Source organism: Lichenostomus cassidix, chromosome 7 (genome assembly GCF_008360975.1).
Source record: "Lichenostomus cassidix isolate B80296 chromosome 7, HeHo_3.0, whole genome shotgun sequence".
Lineage (NCBI taxonomy): Eukaryota > Metazoa > Chordata > Aves > Passeriformes > Meliphagidae > Lichenostomus > Lichenostomus cassidix.
The window spans coordinates 16,541,556-16,556,924 of NC_139488.1; the positions used below are offsets into that span (position 1 = coordinate 16,541,556).

The following is a 15,369-nucleotide window of genomic DNA, read 5'->3' on the forward strand; positions in this document are numbered from 1 at the left end:
CCCATCCTTTCATTTTGCAAATAAACATATTTTTCTATACTCTTGATTTGTAAAATAGAGGTTAACAGCCTCCTCTTCTAGTCAAAAGTTCTGTAGCAGTAAAATGTTTATAGGTCTTACATGTTCTTAAATGCTTCCAAAATCTATTAGGCAAGATTATTTCAAAACAAGAGTTATTTTCAGGATTCATAGCATAATGTTAATTTTATGAAAGCTACACGGCAGGCCCAGAACCGGAAGGACCTGCATCTGCAGTGAAAGCCCCATATTCTTAGACTGGCCAGTGAAATCAAATAATGTATTGAAACAAATACATTTGGAACAGAAAAGGGGGAAAAAGTGACCCATCATAAAAGGATCTTCTTAAGGTTGCTGTTCCCCCATACTGCCTTGATGTTTTTTTAAAGAATATTTTCATAATACCACTTAGCAGAGTTTTCAAGATGAAAAACTTGCTGTTTGATTATTTTGGAGTTACTTTACAATTTGTATTAATCAAAAATAGCAAGTGTTTCATTCTTGAAACATTGCTTTGAGTTTCCCGGGTTTTTTATTATTAGCTATCTAGAGTTTATGCAAACTTGATATGCCAACTGATACATGTTTTGGATTTTTAATGGAAGACTAAAACTTTCTTGCCGTGCTAGACTGAATGTGGACCATGAATATGTCATGTGGATATATATAGTTACATTCTGTCTGTCTTTCTCTTTAAAGGATTTTAAGATCCATTATATTGTTGTCATATTCCTTTAAATCCTTGTCTAGGATCTGTATACAACTGTGAAATGAATATAATTTATAAAGTATTGAAGTATTTTCATACAGTCATATAATGTGGGTGGATTAAGGGAAATTGTTATGCAGTGGTGGGGAACACATCAACAAGTAGGTAATTGCTATCTGGAGATCCAGGGATCTGGGAGTCTCAGCATTGCCAACATTTGTCAAACAGCTTCTGCCTAGTGGGCATCAGCAATTGTGTCATCTTTCAGTTGTGACTGGGGGTGTGGGAAGAGTCAAAAATAGAAAATTCATTTCCTGCTAAATGTAGCTTGAAAGCTATTTTGGGTGTAATATGTTAATGTAAGATGATCAGGAGTGTAAGTAGGGGTAAAAGGTTTATAAGCGTTGCTGTAGAGTTCAATGGACACAGCTTTCCGGGAAAAAAATATGTATAACCTGAATGTATTGAGAAATGCCCTGAATGCTTTTCTCAAGATGTGATGACTATTTATACCAGTGTTGTAGATTAAGTCATGACTATTTTCAGGCATCACCAGCTCAGCCTACGCCGCCAACACCAAATACAGGTGGTCGGCGAAGAAGAGCTGCCAACGAAGATCCTGATGAGAAAAGAAGAAAGTTCCTGGAGAGAAACCGGGCTGCTGCTTCCAGGTGCCGACAGAAACGGAAAGTGTGGGTGCAGTCATTGGAGAAAAAAGCTGAGGACCTGAGCTCACTAAATGGCCAGCTACAGGTATGGTTGTTTATTTCAAGTAAAAATGAACAAGTGTTTCTTTTCTTCCTGATGAAATCTGAAATATAAATAGTTTTGTAGCTGGTGACTCAGCTCAGGCTTGAAATTTCAGAACTAATTGCATATAGCAGTAGAATTAGAGGATAAGAGCATGCTCATATTTCAAGATGTGTAAACTTTAGGATCATACCCTTCTGCCCTTTATTCCATTTGAAATAACTTTCAGACTATGATACTAACAGAGATGGCAAGATGTGTTGGAATAAACACGAGCAAAGTAATAGTCTTACATTAAACACATCTTTCTTTTAATTTGTATCACAGCCTGAGTTATTTGAGTAACTTTTGGGTTTATTTCCTTTGGTTCTTTTTAACTTCACTTTTTCTCTAAAGTGAATGTAGTGCTCATGAAATGTGCCAGATTGGCATCAGTGAAAATGGAAGGCCTCTTTTCTGTCCAAGCTGGGTATGGCAGTGGCAGTGCAAACTTTCACCACCACCTAAGTCCTATAGAGATGAAGTGTGCTGCAAGAGGGTAGGCCAGTGGATGTTGTGGGTACTTTTCCACCTCATCTGAGGTTGTCAATCTTGGAAAGTTGTCATGTGAATGCACTTTTTCCCCATAGAACAATCCATCACCCATTTGTTTAAACTGCTATTAAATGTTAAAGCATACTTTCCTAATGTTTTCCAGCAGCATGTAAGAATTGGCAGAAATTATTGTTTTGAAAATAAAAGTCTGAAAGCTTCATTTTGGAAATTGCTGAAAGAAAAAATTATGTAATTCCCTAAATGAAGAATTCATTTAGAAAATGCAGTGAAATGTATTTTGGTATGTTAAAGTGTCACTTGTTTGTCTTCATCAGAGGTGTTCACTGAGTCAAATTCACAGATCATCATCTTCCTATGAACACTCCCCTTTCATGCTGTTTGGTATAGAAAACATCACAGTTTGACCAACAGGAAAGTAGGGCATGTTGGGGTTATTTTTTATCACATAATCAAAATTACAGTGTATCAGTCATTTTCATGTTCATGCCTTTAAAAATACTCAGCATCGCAGACCCTGAAATCTAAAAATCCCTACCGAAGCACACAACATGAAATGGTTTCTTGTGTTCCAAGAATCATGACACTGTGCACCAGCATTAGTGAAATTTCTAGCAAATACGTGTTCTTCTTATACCTGTACACAGTCTAAAGACATATTCCTTTAATGCTGTCATAATCCTCAATTAAGTCAATTTGTTACATAATTATATGTAGCACTGTAGCTTAAGTAATCAAAGACAGGAGTGAAGGACAATGAAAAAAATCAGCCATAATTCAGTTTTTGAGTGAAAGTAATGTTTGCTATCATGTGAACTGCCTTTCACATATATACACTGAGTTTTACCCAAATAATGTCAATTCTGTGCAGCTGCCTGCTTGGCATCAAGATTTGTGGCTCCTCAGTAAATTACATGATGAACTAAGGGCAGATAGAGCTGGAAGCAGTAGTACTGTGCTTTCTTAACAGCCTAAGGTTTCAGAATGTCTAATGCCACCTGGCAGAGAATTTGTGGAGCTTTTGGTTCTTTCATTTCAAACCCTTTTTGTTTGCAGTCACATTTTTCTTTCATTATAAAGAGAAGCCAGATTTTTGGCATCTTTCGGCTTTTGCTTTTAATGAAGGGTTTCTAAAGCATATTTTGCACAATAAAAGGACTGAACAGAAAAGGGGACCTTAATGGTTTAAGAGGATTTTGCAAGTATAAAGGCTTGAAATTTGTTGTCTTTTAAATGGAGAGAGAGAAAACACAAAAGAAGATCTTTTAACAATCTGATATTGTAGTTACTTTATGTAATTAAACCTAATAACTTCTGTTCTGGAAGAATTGTTTTCTTTTGGAATCCTTTAACTTGTAATTCATCTCATCTCTGGCTGCATTGCCTTATTTCTTGCTTACAAGTAAATAGGCTGACTTTCTTGTGGTTTATTTTTGCAGGTAGTTTTAGATGCAGCCCAGTTTTCCTATGTTGCTTTTTTCTTTAACTTTCTCCTAAATGCATAGGCATAAGCATTTACCAAATAATTGTCACATGTATGGTATATTACACTAATATGCAAAGATTCTTATACTTGATGTAACTTCAAGTGTCATTAGAAAAGATTTATATTCAAAATAACATAACCCGTGAAAAACACATATTGTGTCCAGATATGGGGATCACAAAGCATTACAGATAATTTGATTCATAAATATTTTTCTACTATATAAAGTAAAAATGGGTCCATCAAAATATCATACCATTCTTAATTTGGACTGTCACACGTAATGCAGTTACATAGCACTTCTCATCTATGGGCACCAGACTGCTTTCCAGGGAAGGTAAGTGTTGCTGTCCTCCAGTTTACAAATGGGCAAGGTGAAGCACAAAGCAGTAAAATGACCTTGCTGTAGGTCACCCGAAAGGCACAGTCTGGAAATGAACCCAGTCGCTGGATTGTGCAGGTGCTGTCTCTTGGATTGCACTCCACTTTAGTGACACAAGCTGACATCTCCAGATTTTGTCATTATTATCAATGACTCCTTCATAAAACATGTTTATGTATGGCTGCCAAAATAAAAATCAGTCTGGAGATCAACCAGTATTTCCTAAATTGTCTTCCAGCATGTGAGATTTTCTTTTTTGAAGTCCAAGTATAAATAGAATCACTAAAAAATTATTCTGCATTGGCTTCTTGGATTTTATTTTATTTTATATTTTTCCCTTTTTTATGTTGGCTGTGACATCTGTTAAAATGTGTGTAGCTAAATGTAGGTTTACTCTGATTAGAATTCATCACAAAACCTTCCAGAAGAGTCTCACAGTAGCTGGATCATGTGAATGAGACTGTATGTAGACTCTGCATCTGCAAACCGGAAAACATATGTTGTATTTAAAAAAAACCACCACATTTCCTTGTTAATGTAACCAAGCTAGCCAAGTTTCAGCTAATATTTATATTTTCTAAGATAAAAGAAATTTGTACATTTTTGTAACGTATACCAAATGGAAACTTCTTGTATTTCAGCTACCCCTGAATGAGCAACTGAAAATCCTATAAAATTTAATGCTTACCTTCAAAACGTGTGTAGTTTGAGCCTGGTAAAGTACATAACTTTCTTCTCCTTTAGAATGAAGTCACCCTGCTGAGAAATGAAGTGGCACAGCTGAAACAGCTTCTTCTGGCTCATAAAGATTGCCCTGTAACTGCCATGCAGAAGAAATCTGGCTATCATAGTGAGTAATGTTCCATTACCTATAGCCTGAGGCTGCATCAGTGAAATACTGCCAAAGTGAACTGAATGAGCATTAAAATTGAGAAGTGCAGTTCTAATATTACATATATTACATTAAAGATCTTTTTTCTTAATCTCAAAGTTATTGGAAAACAGGAATTAATATGTGATACTTAATATATTTTTAAGTCAAAATTTAATTGTTGCATAACATTGAAAGGTTTATGTTGGTTTAATGCATGCATATGATAATTAGCATTTAAGGACTACCAGTTACTACACCTGCTTTGGAAAATGTAATTAAAGTATTAAGAGCACATGATAAACCATTTTTTATACTTTATCATAGCCAAATACAGTGAAAGGTCCTTGTGGGTGTTTTTGCTTCATTGTAATGAGATTTCAGTAGAGGTACTATAACAGCTGTCCTCATTTACCATAACATCCAGGATCAGTCGAGCCATTAAAATAATCAGATGCAGGTTCATGGCTCCTACTGTACAATGTCTTCTAGGTTGTTTTGATATCCACATTAAGTGGCTGCCTTTCTACAGACAGGGTGTTTTTAAAAACAGTTCTAGTATTGAGGGGAATACTGAGACTGTTAATACCAATATTTTCTAATCCATATTTTTACTTTAAGTTGTTCATTTGGTTTTTCCATCGCTCCAGCATTTTAAAGGTTAATTATGCTTTCCTGACTTGTAGCTTCCTTTTTGGCTGTGATACACAGTGCCAGAACCAGCTGCTACTGCTGTAGAATAAATGGCCAATTTTGTCCATTGTACACAAATTTGTTACAAATAACTGAGCTGGGAATGCATTAGGCAACATTCATAATATATAACCCACAGCTTTCGTTTTTATGATTTAGTGATATTTCAAGATATTTGTAAATGTGAAGATTGTTTCTGCCATATGTAGCCACTTCATTTTAATTTGCCAGTGTCAGTAATTCAGGAGAATAAAGGAACATTTTGTATTGCATGCAAACAGATCCTCAGGTGCTTGCGATAAAACTTAATGGCCACCATCTTTACTTGTAGTCATTGTAAGCAATTTCATCAGAATGGGCAATATTTTTTAATTTAAAAGATTCAGGAGATTTAGCAACTCTGTATTGCCATATATATTTAGAATACTGATTTTGTCAGTTTTGAGCTTATAAATCTTGGTCCTTTGATCTCCAGTCATTTTGACAAGACAGAAAATAGCATCTTGGAGTAAATTGGAACAGTATAGAAATACGTTTGGGATTTATATTAACAATGATTGCTGCAGGGATGAGGCCATTATGGCTCCCATCTGACAGAACAACATAATTTCATACAGAAGCTACTAGGGGATAGCATTATGCATGCAAGGTTTTTTAACAAAAAAACCCCAAAAAAACAAAATCCCCCCAAAAAAAAAACCCCAAACCATAGGTTTCCTGAATTGTGATGTTTTGAGGATGCATGTTACTAAATTGGGATAAAAAAATATTTCACTGTAAGTCATAAACTGTGAAAGTGATTACATGCCAAGGATTTCTTTGTTGAAGAATTAGTGAATGGCCTGTCTAGTAGTGCTTGTTTTCAGCCTTCAGAAAAGGACTGTAATGTTTCTGATTTAGTAAAGAATACAGAATGAATCAGACCTAAAATACTAATCAATGGCAAAAGCAGCCGACATTTTAGAAAAAAATAGTATTATGCAAGGAGATTGGAAGCATAGCTCAGTTTCATGAAAAGTCTGTTGAAAGTAAAAGCTTAACATGAATGATAGTTTTAATGCCATCCCTCTGAAAGGATTTTGTCACATTATCTCTGCATGAATATTGTTTGGAGAGCATGTTGGCTCAGTGACATACCCACAGTACAATTTATGGGAGGAAAAAATGGTTTCAGTCAATATGTTTGTGAAAATGGTGTTCCTATAAAGTATATTTAAATAAACATATTATATTCATCAAATAATCAAAGTTGAATTGCTTCCAAAATGTAGTGAGTGGTTTAATGGTCTAGTCTCTGGGGAAGAAATTGAAGAGCCCAGCTTATAGAGCTCCTGCAGTGCTGAATATTGTGCATTGCTTAGAAAGTGCTGCTTTAGACCATGTAGACCACATTTTAACAGCCAAGTCCACAGTTCTATGGGTTTTCATGTATTATGCACTTAAATTGGAACAAATAATCTATCACTTTTCAGGGTATTTTTGGTGCTTACTTTTACAAATCTTTTAAGATCTTTTGTATTTTCCAGACACATTTTTTCTCAGATCAAGTGAAAAGTATGACAGCACAGGTAGCCCTTTCCTCTCAAATTGTTTTTGGGATCACATTTTCCTTATTTTAGTCATGTGCCTGCTGCAAAATAGAGTGTCATTGAGACAGAGAAAGCAGAAAAATTATTCTTGCACTTTGAGTCAGTATGGATGAATTTCTGTTGCAATTTGAGTTTTCAGCCAGCTTAAACTTTTTTGTTTCCCAAAGAAGGATGCTATTGGTTCTGACTGCATCTTCAGCTACAGTGGGGAAGTGCTCTGTATGCAAGAAATCTAGATGCTGTTCATTTATTTTTCATGTTGTCTTCTGTACTAGATAATTTCTAAAATTCTTCTGCAATATTCCCTGCATTTTGTCAGGATTTTTCTGGACTTGTAGGAGAAAGGTGAAAACTTGTGGCAGAAAATGTATTGTATTTAGAGGGTTTTTTTTAAAAAAGGGTTAAATGGCTTTTTAGGTATTTTTCATATTTTTGACAAGGACATCATAATATTCAAGAGCATTTGTTCAAAGCTGAATATAAAAGAAGATAAATAGTGGCTGCGGTGTCAGTGGTGTTAAATGGGGAGGTTGTGTTCTTTCTTAGCTAATTTTAAAGAAAGATAGACGGTGACTAACCAGTTTCAGACCTTGAATGATTGAAACCTCTCAAACCACTATGTTCCTGCAGCATGTTCTGGACAGGCAATGGTTCTTCAGTGACTGCAGGGGATATTCACAAAGGCCAACTTCCTGGAAAAAAAGCATTTCTAGGCTTAAGTCCCTCTATAGTCCCTGAATAGCCTGATGAGAATTATCATGAGGCTTCCTCCTTGTTAGTGATTATCAGGGGAGAGAAAGGAGTTCAGGATCTTGTCACTGTTTGTGTACTCACTCCCATTTTGGTGTAGGTGGGTTTTTTCTTCTGAACAGTAAAATGCCTCTTTGTTTGCTTGCCTTACTGAAAGCTATTGGTAAGCAATGCTAAGAAACAAATAGCAGCAATGTTTGACTACTCCAAAAAGGTGTTTTTCAGTATATTCTCAAAAGTCTGTGTTTGTTTTGGTGCTCTTGAAGTCTTTTCTGTACCCAGTCTAGCCCGTGTTGTGTTCCATTTCCAAAGTGGCGTGCTCCTCATGACAGAGCCTGTCTAGAAACTATGTAGCCTTCAGAAAAGTTCATGTGATGTAGCTCTGTAAATTTTCAGCCTTCTAATACATAGCAAATGTTATTTCTGTAAATTAATTTCTAATTTGGACTGTGTGTTTTCCTTGATTTGAGGCATAGCTGTGGGAGCCATTAAAAAGCTAAAATGCCTCAGATTTTTTTTTTTTTTTTTTACTTTGTTAGCTACATTATGATTCTGTTATGTATCAGTTGCACTTTTGAAACTACAGTCCTGTGCCTGGCAATTCTCTGGTCAACTAAGGAAAAAAAAATTCTGAGGATTAAAGTATGACTTTTCTGTGTTCTTCTAAAAGCATTTGTTCTTTACTCTGCGTCTTCAGGCTTAAGAAAACAAGCCACCTCTGTAATAAGATGACTTTTAAATACCTTCTATATTCATTGAGTAGATTTTCTTGTTTGGTTTTAATTCTTCAAGTAGAGATTTTTTTTATTCAGTTTTTGGCCACTGCTCCTGTAAAGTTAGGGCTACCTAAGGAAGGACATTGAAGAAAATCCAAATAGCTGTTCTTTAGGGTGTCACCTCATTTCTAAGTATTGGTTTGTAGTAATTGCAAGGACTTATGCTTCTAGTCCAGTTTATTGCCATAAATTGGTGTTAGGTCTGTGTCTTATATAATATATACCTGTCTGCTGTACGCTCCCCCTCTATCCCCTGGCATCTGAAAATACCTGAATCATGTACTTCTGTGTCTTCAGCACAGTATGTTTGTGTATCTGCTCAATGATGTGAACACTGCTCTTGTACATTGGTGGTCGCCTGTGTGCTCATAACTGTTTCTTACATTACTTATAGGATCTTCCTGAGACCATCAAAGTCAGAAAACCAAGTCTTTCTCATGTTCTTTATCACTATGATATTATTACAGACATTTCTTTTAAGAAATACATGTTAAGGAAGACAGAACGGTGGAAGACCTTCCTTCTCTGGCTGAAAGATAGTGAACTGCTTTAACTTCCTCTCTATCTCTGGCTTGTAGCATTTTCAAGTAACCATTTTTATTGTGTATAAGGAGGGTTTGGACAACACGGACATTGGGAATCAGCAAAAGAAGCCTGATAGGAAGATTGAGATTCATAGGAGAATAACAGCAGCTCTGAAGAGGAGGAGCAGGTGTTACAGCGGAGACTGTATTTGATACATGTCCCACTTGCTGCCATTTCATTCTGTCTGAGGAAAGAATATGCTACTCTCATAATTAGTAATGGAGTATTTTTCAGGAAGTGGCACTAGAGTTTCTATTTTTAACGAGGTTTGCATGTGTTTCCTCTTACTTGTTTTTACATGAGATCTTGTAGGTCTTGATAGAGATATGGTAAAAATGACATCCTGATGAATACTTTTAAGTGAATTGACACTTGTTCATGTTCTTTCTGTTCTTGAATGGGCAAACTCTCCTAAGGGTCATAAATGCCTTTTGGAACTATCTTAATTTTCTTTCACTTGTTGTACACAGTTACCATGAAACCTTTGGATATGTGGTAATTGTCAGCAGATCTAGCTCACTGTCATCAGTCTCTCTCTCCTTTAATGTTTGAAAGATCTGTTTTTGAAAAAGTGCAGGGTCTGTAAAACAATTGGCCCTGTGGATAAGAGCATTCTAATTTGCAAACTGTTATGTCCATGCTCTTTTAGTGGAGTTGTAGGAGAGATTGCCTCCTTGCTCATGTAGGCAGTATTTCCTAGAAAGAAATACAGCAGTTTTCTTGCTTACCCATCCTTTTTGACCTTGCCATTCTTTTCTGGAAGCAGTCAGTAATAAAACGGTTTTTTTTAAGCTTTGAAGAGGAGTGTGCTCTTAGTATGCATAGGGCTGCTCAGAGATCCTTACACTGGGGTCTTAACTTGCTAAGTTAGTAAATTTTCTTACCCATAGCTAGCAGGTCATATAAACCTCAGTAAGACACAAACATAGTTTCATTATTGCTTTTTGACACTTAACATTCCTTTTAGTTGCTGCTGTTCTCCTGGTTTTCTGTGGAAATGAGGATATGATACCACAGCATTGCTTGTCTCCTCATGTTAGTGTCATCCTTTTGCGTCATTTCTGTTCCCCTGAGACACTTCTGAATTTGTAGGCCAGTCTCAAGCAGATCTGACAGGGATTGCAAAAACAAGACTAGAGAAAATCAAGCTTTGTTCCATTGCTTTGTCCCAAGCAATAGTTCATGCCTGCTTCTGGCTATGTTGGTGTGTATCACAATAGTCAGAAGTGGTTTAAAAGGGACTTCAGTATTCCACTCAGGTACTGGTTTTGGTCAGTGTATAAAACTGTTTTGAAAAGTACTTGAAAACATTAAGTAGCACAAAGTGATACAAAAAAAGTTGCAATGAAATTCAGCATTCATATTTCTATTTTTGAGTGAAAAACAGTAGGATAATTTTCTTCTCTTGGTTTTTTAGTTTCGAATTCAGCTTTTAGTTCAGCAATGTTTGCATAATACCTTGGCTAACTTCTGCAGCTCTGGAAATAAGGATGATTTTAGCATGACTAGGATGTCTATGCAAGAAGGACATTTTAAGACATGATCATTTTGGAAATTCGATTTTTACACAGTGATAATTTTTTTTAACCTGCTTACCCTCTGTCATGGGAAAAAATAATGTAACTCTGTGTGTACTTCACTTTGGTTTTGTGGAGAACACCTGAAATATTCCAAAAATATTTTTAAAACCAGTTTTAACAATTTTAAACCCTATTGAGAGGCATTTGTAAAGTTATGGAACTTCATTCTAAAACAAAGAATGGGGGCTGAAAACTTATGTAAGTATTGTCCAGTAAACATAGCAGTGTAAGTAATATTTTTTCAGCTATCTTACTCATGATCTTAAATACTCATTACTGAATGTAGAATTATTCTTGTTTGATTACTAAGCGGACACCATAAATAGCAATTTTTAGTCTGTGACTATTGCTTATTGATGTGAACATGCATCATTAGAATTAGGCACGGTACCCACTGGCTGATTTACTAGGCAGGAAATTTTAATCATGGCTTTAAAGATGTGAAAATGTTCTGGTTTCCTGAATAGTCCATACTGCAGCCCAGTTTTTCTGCTTACAAAGTAGTTATTTTGTTTAAAAAAATGGAAATAAGCTTGTTTTGCAATCAGTGCTGCATTACAATATGAATTTTAGTTATTTAGGGGATGATTGCCTTTACTGGGACGAGGCAGTGTGCATTCCCAGGGACAGAATAAATGTCTTTTTCTTGTTCAGCTGCAGATAAAGATGACAGCTCAGAAGACATCTCGGTGCCCAGCAGTCCACACACAGAGGCAATCCAGCACAGCTCCGTCAGCACTTCCAACGGCGTGAGCTCCACGTCCAAGGCGGAGGCAGTGGCCACCTCGGTGCTCACGCAGATGGCGGACCAGAGCACGGAGCCTGTGCTGTCCCAGATCGTCCTGGCGCCTCCCTCCCAGGCCCAGCCGTCGGGGAGTTGATTAAAAACTTGCGTTACATCAGTTCCTTAGATACGCATCTGTGACTTTAAAGGGAAACCAACAAAAGACCAGTCTCCATCTAGGAGAAATTGTAGCTTAAAATCATGAATTTTTAAAAATCCAGCTTAAATTTGGCTTTAATGATTGGCAGGTGGAGATGAGACAGAATACCAGTTCTAGTCTCTTTGCAAAAGACTTTTTTTTTTAAGTATTAGTTTTACTAGTTATTTTTTGTGCTTAATGTGTAAAGTGTGTGTACAGTACAATGTGGTTTTATTTCATTTTTAATTTGGTATTATTTTAACAAACATTGGGGTGAATTACTGAAGGTCATCCCCAAGACTGTGATAGTAATATTATGTGACATTTTTATACCAAAGTTCTGCATAGTCCCTATTGACTTTGTAACGTTAGCAAGGTCATAAAGCACTAGGCAAGAGAAAGACAGTAACGGTAAATTTGCTTTTAGTCTTTTTGCCTTTTTGTTGTTTTGCACATTATGAGAGGAAGAACATAGGAAGAAAAACATTTGGGTTTTTTTATGTATAGCATTTTGGTTGGCTTTTAACTGTTGGGGTTTTTAATTTGTTTAATAGGGCCAGTACAGTATATAAGATACAGTACTTATGCACATACCAATCCTAGATAAGGATCATTACTAAATAGATTTGATTTTTTTTTTTTATTTTAAATTGATGTCAGGTGGGTTTTTCCCGCTCCAACACTTGATTCTGGTGGGAGGAGAGCTTTAATTCTCCAGTCAGAATAGATATCTATAACCACCCCTTGTTGCTAGGCTGAAACCAGTAAGCATATTGTAAAATACAGGGTTATCAAATATGGAATACTTAGTATTCCAAAGTAGGTTGATATTTTGTGGATTTTTGAGTCACAGACTAAGGAGTTTACTTATGGTTTTGGATGCCAGAAAAGCCTAAAATCCTTCTTCAGACAACTCGACTTTTTTTTGTCATTGTCTTGTATCTGCAAGCTAACTTGTACTTAATTCTTGTGTAAGCACTGTCATCTTTTAGTAGCAAAAATTTTGATACCTTTCTTGTGGAAAAAAAAAATCAGTATCTACCGTATCTTGGAAACAATGTAATTATAATGTGGTGTGTGTGGTGTGTGTGTGAGAATGGTTCAGTAGTTAATGCCAGCAGTCTTTTGCTTGAATGTTTAAAGATGCCTTCAATGTGATGCTGGCTGATAGGTGATTGCAGTTTTAAAATGTTATTTACTGTGCGAACTTGGATAACTAACATTCCATGATGTAGTTTGTTTCTGATGAGATGATTGTAGGTACACTTTTTCTCATTATCCAATCATCTGTAGGATATTGAGTTTTTTAATGTGCCATTATCTATTTTGATTCTGTACTCATGTTCAAAATACAGTACAATATTTTACAATAGATTAAGTTGTTTTAAAAAAAGTAGATGTGTGCTTTCAGGTCGGAAAACTTTGTATAATAGCAAAAACAGATGCATAGTAGCAACTGGCAGTAAAGCAGGATTCCATTATGTATATAACAAAGATTTAATGCATTTATAATGGGTTGTGTAGTTCATTTGCTCTTCCTTCTCCACACTATACCATGTGTTTTTAAGTGTCAGTGCCATCAAATTTCTATTTGGTTCAGTTTTAAATCTAAAAATGTAATTGATCCACAGGAAAATATAATTTCTGCAATATATATACAACCATACTATAATGAAAACTGGACAAAGAAATATCTAAGTCATATATGTATCATTGCAGGGCTTTAAGCATGAAAATATTAGGGATTCTAAATATTTTGTATTTTAAAACTAAGAAAGTTGTGTTGATAACCTCATGTGTTTAAAAGTCTTACTTTCCCAATTTCAAGATAAAAAGCTGTAACAGTTACTGAACATTTCCAGGATGGTTAAATACAATGGACCTCTTGTGAGAAAGAAATTAATTGCAAAGGCACAAAATGTGAATTCTGCAAGAAAGCTCTTCAGTCACTTTTCATTGTAGTTTTGGTGGATTAGATGAGGCCTCATCGATTATACTATAATTTGCTCTCCTAAACACAAAAGCTTTTAAATCATATAAGTGGAGTTTTTTTATAACAAAACTGTTGCGCTTGTAAAATAAGTCTACATAAGTGTATAGGAGATGTGTAAACAGTTAATGAATTTAACAGTGGGGCTGGAAAAAGAACCATTAAAATCTGTGTTCAGCAAATAAAGAGAAGGTATTAGCCCCGTACTACCATGGATTCCGTTTTGAGACGTTGTCACACTACTTCTGTACTTAGCATTTTGGGTCTTTACATTTGACATGTTTCACAAACTGTACTGTTTTCTTTTATGTGCAGTTTGCATGAGTAAATCATCAAAGAGAATAAAATCTATCTTTAAGTTATGTTCCTATTTTAATGAAATTATAATTGTTCTAAAAGGCAGCACTGTCTTCAGACTTCTTTCTTCACCCTTGCAATTACCAGCGTTTTCCTGGAAGTCATTACTGCAATGTCAAAGTAATGTTATGTAAACGAGAATGTGTATATTTCTTTAGAAAATAAGGCAAATACCATTGCTCAGCAGTTGAACTCCAGCATCTTCTGAGGAACAAGCTCTGGATCATTAGTTCCAGGAGCCCAAGGTAATCCACGGATAAATGAGTTCATAAACATAGCTTGGTGATCCCAGCTGTTGCTCAGCCATTTCTGGTTGCCCTGAGTTCCACAGCAAAAGTGCCGTGTGTAATCAGAATTTCCAGCTAACTTCAGTAATTTTGATCTTATTTCAGTATACATGAAGCCAGAAATAACAGCTGTAGTCAAATGAATGGCTCGCAGTTGTGTGTTGTCAAAAGTGAAGAAAAATCATGCCCTCATGCCTGATATTTAGAATAGTAAAAATGCTTTGGGCTTATTTATGGATGTTGGAAACCTTCAGGCAATGGCACATTCTGTTATCATTTGAAAAGCTCGTGACAGAACCCCAATATGGAGGCTTGGGAGGAAAAACAAAAAGTAAAGTTGCTGTGTGCTTGGATTTGTTTCATGTATGGACCAAATGAAGTGAAGCTGCACACAACTTTGAGCCCAATATAAGAACAATCCCTGAGGCCTCCATTGCTTTGTTACATTCTTTTTCTGAGTATATGAGTTATGCTTGTGACTCCAAGGGAACAAAAACAAGGCTGTGTGATGGGTACTCAGGCCAAGGGATGTGAGGGGTGGAGAACCAACCTCCTTCTTAATGTCTGTACTGTAAAAAGACTCAGGTTTATATCTTAACTATTCAATCTGAGTTTTTCCTCTTCAAAATGCTAAGAGGCTAAGCAAAGAAAGCTATTGCACTGAGAGAAGATGACAAGTGTGGGATGAGCAGTGATTTCAGCTACCTGAATTACAAGAGTAATTTGCTTAGAGACAGACACAAACATTTTAATTGGTCATCATAAATGATAATGAGGAGAAAGCATAGTGAAATTAAGTGCATCCTAATAAAGTATGGTATGTTAAATTGCACTGAAGGAAGCTTGAGCAATGCTTCTTGACATGATTAATATACTCATGACAATGTGTCTAATGAAGGTTGTTTGCATTTAGATGCTGCGTGTTGCTTCCCTCAGTAGAGACAATTTGAACTGTGCTCATTTACAGTGCAGAACAGTGAGTGGAAGATTGGCTTGCAGTAGTCTTTACATTAGTTTTTAACCATTGTATCGACAGTAACACAGATATTTAATCTGTGTTGTATAATGCTG

At 35.9% G+C, this 15,369-nt stretch overlaps 1 protein-coding gene across 6 annotated transcripts in view; it reads left to right on the forward strand.

Annotated features, from left to right (window-relative positions):
* Nucleotides 1–14,056, forward strand: part of ATF2 (activating transcription factor 2) — a 47,917-nt gene extending 33,861 nt beyond the window's left edge. For all 6 annotated transcript variants that reach the window (XM_085066396.1, XM_085066401.1, XM_085066400.1 and 3 more), the window contains 3 exons: nt 1,274–1,480; nt 4,642–4,747; nt 11,396–14,056. In XM_085066396.1, the coding sequence (XP_084922522.1) occupies nt 1,274–1,480; nt 4,642–4,747; nt 11,396–11,622 (540 nt within the window). In that variant the 3' untranslated portion in view covers nt 11,623–14,056. The remainder of the gene's footprint in view (nt 1–1,273; nt 1,481–4,641; nt 4,748–11,395) is intronic.
* The last annotated feature ends 1,313 nt before the right edge of the window (nt 14,057–15,369 follow it).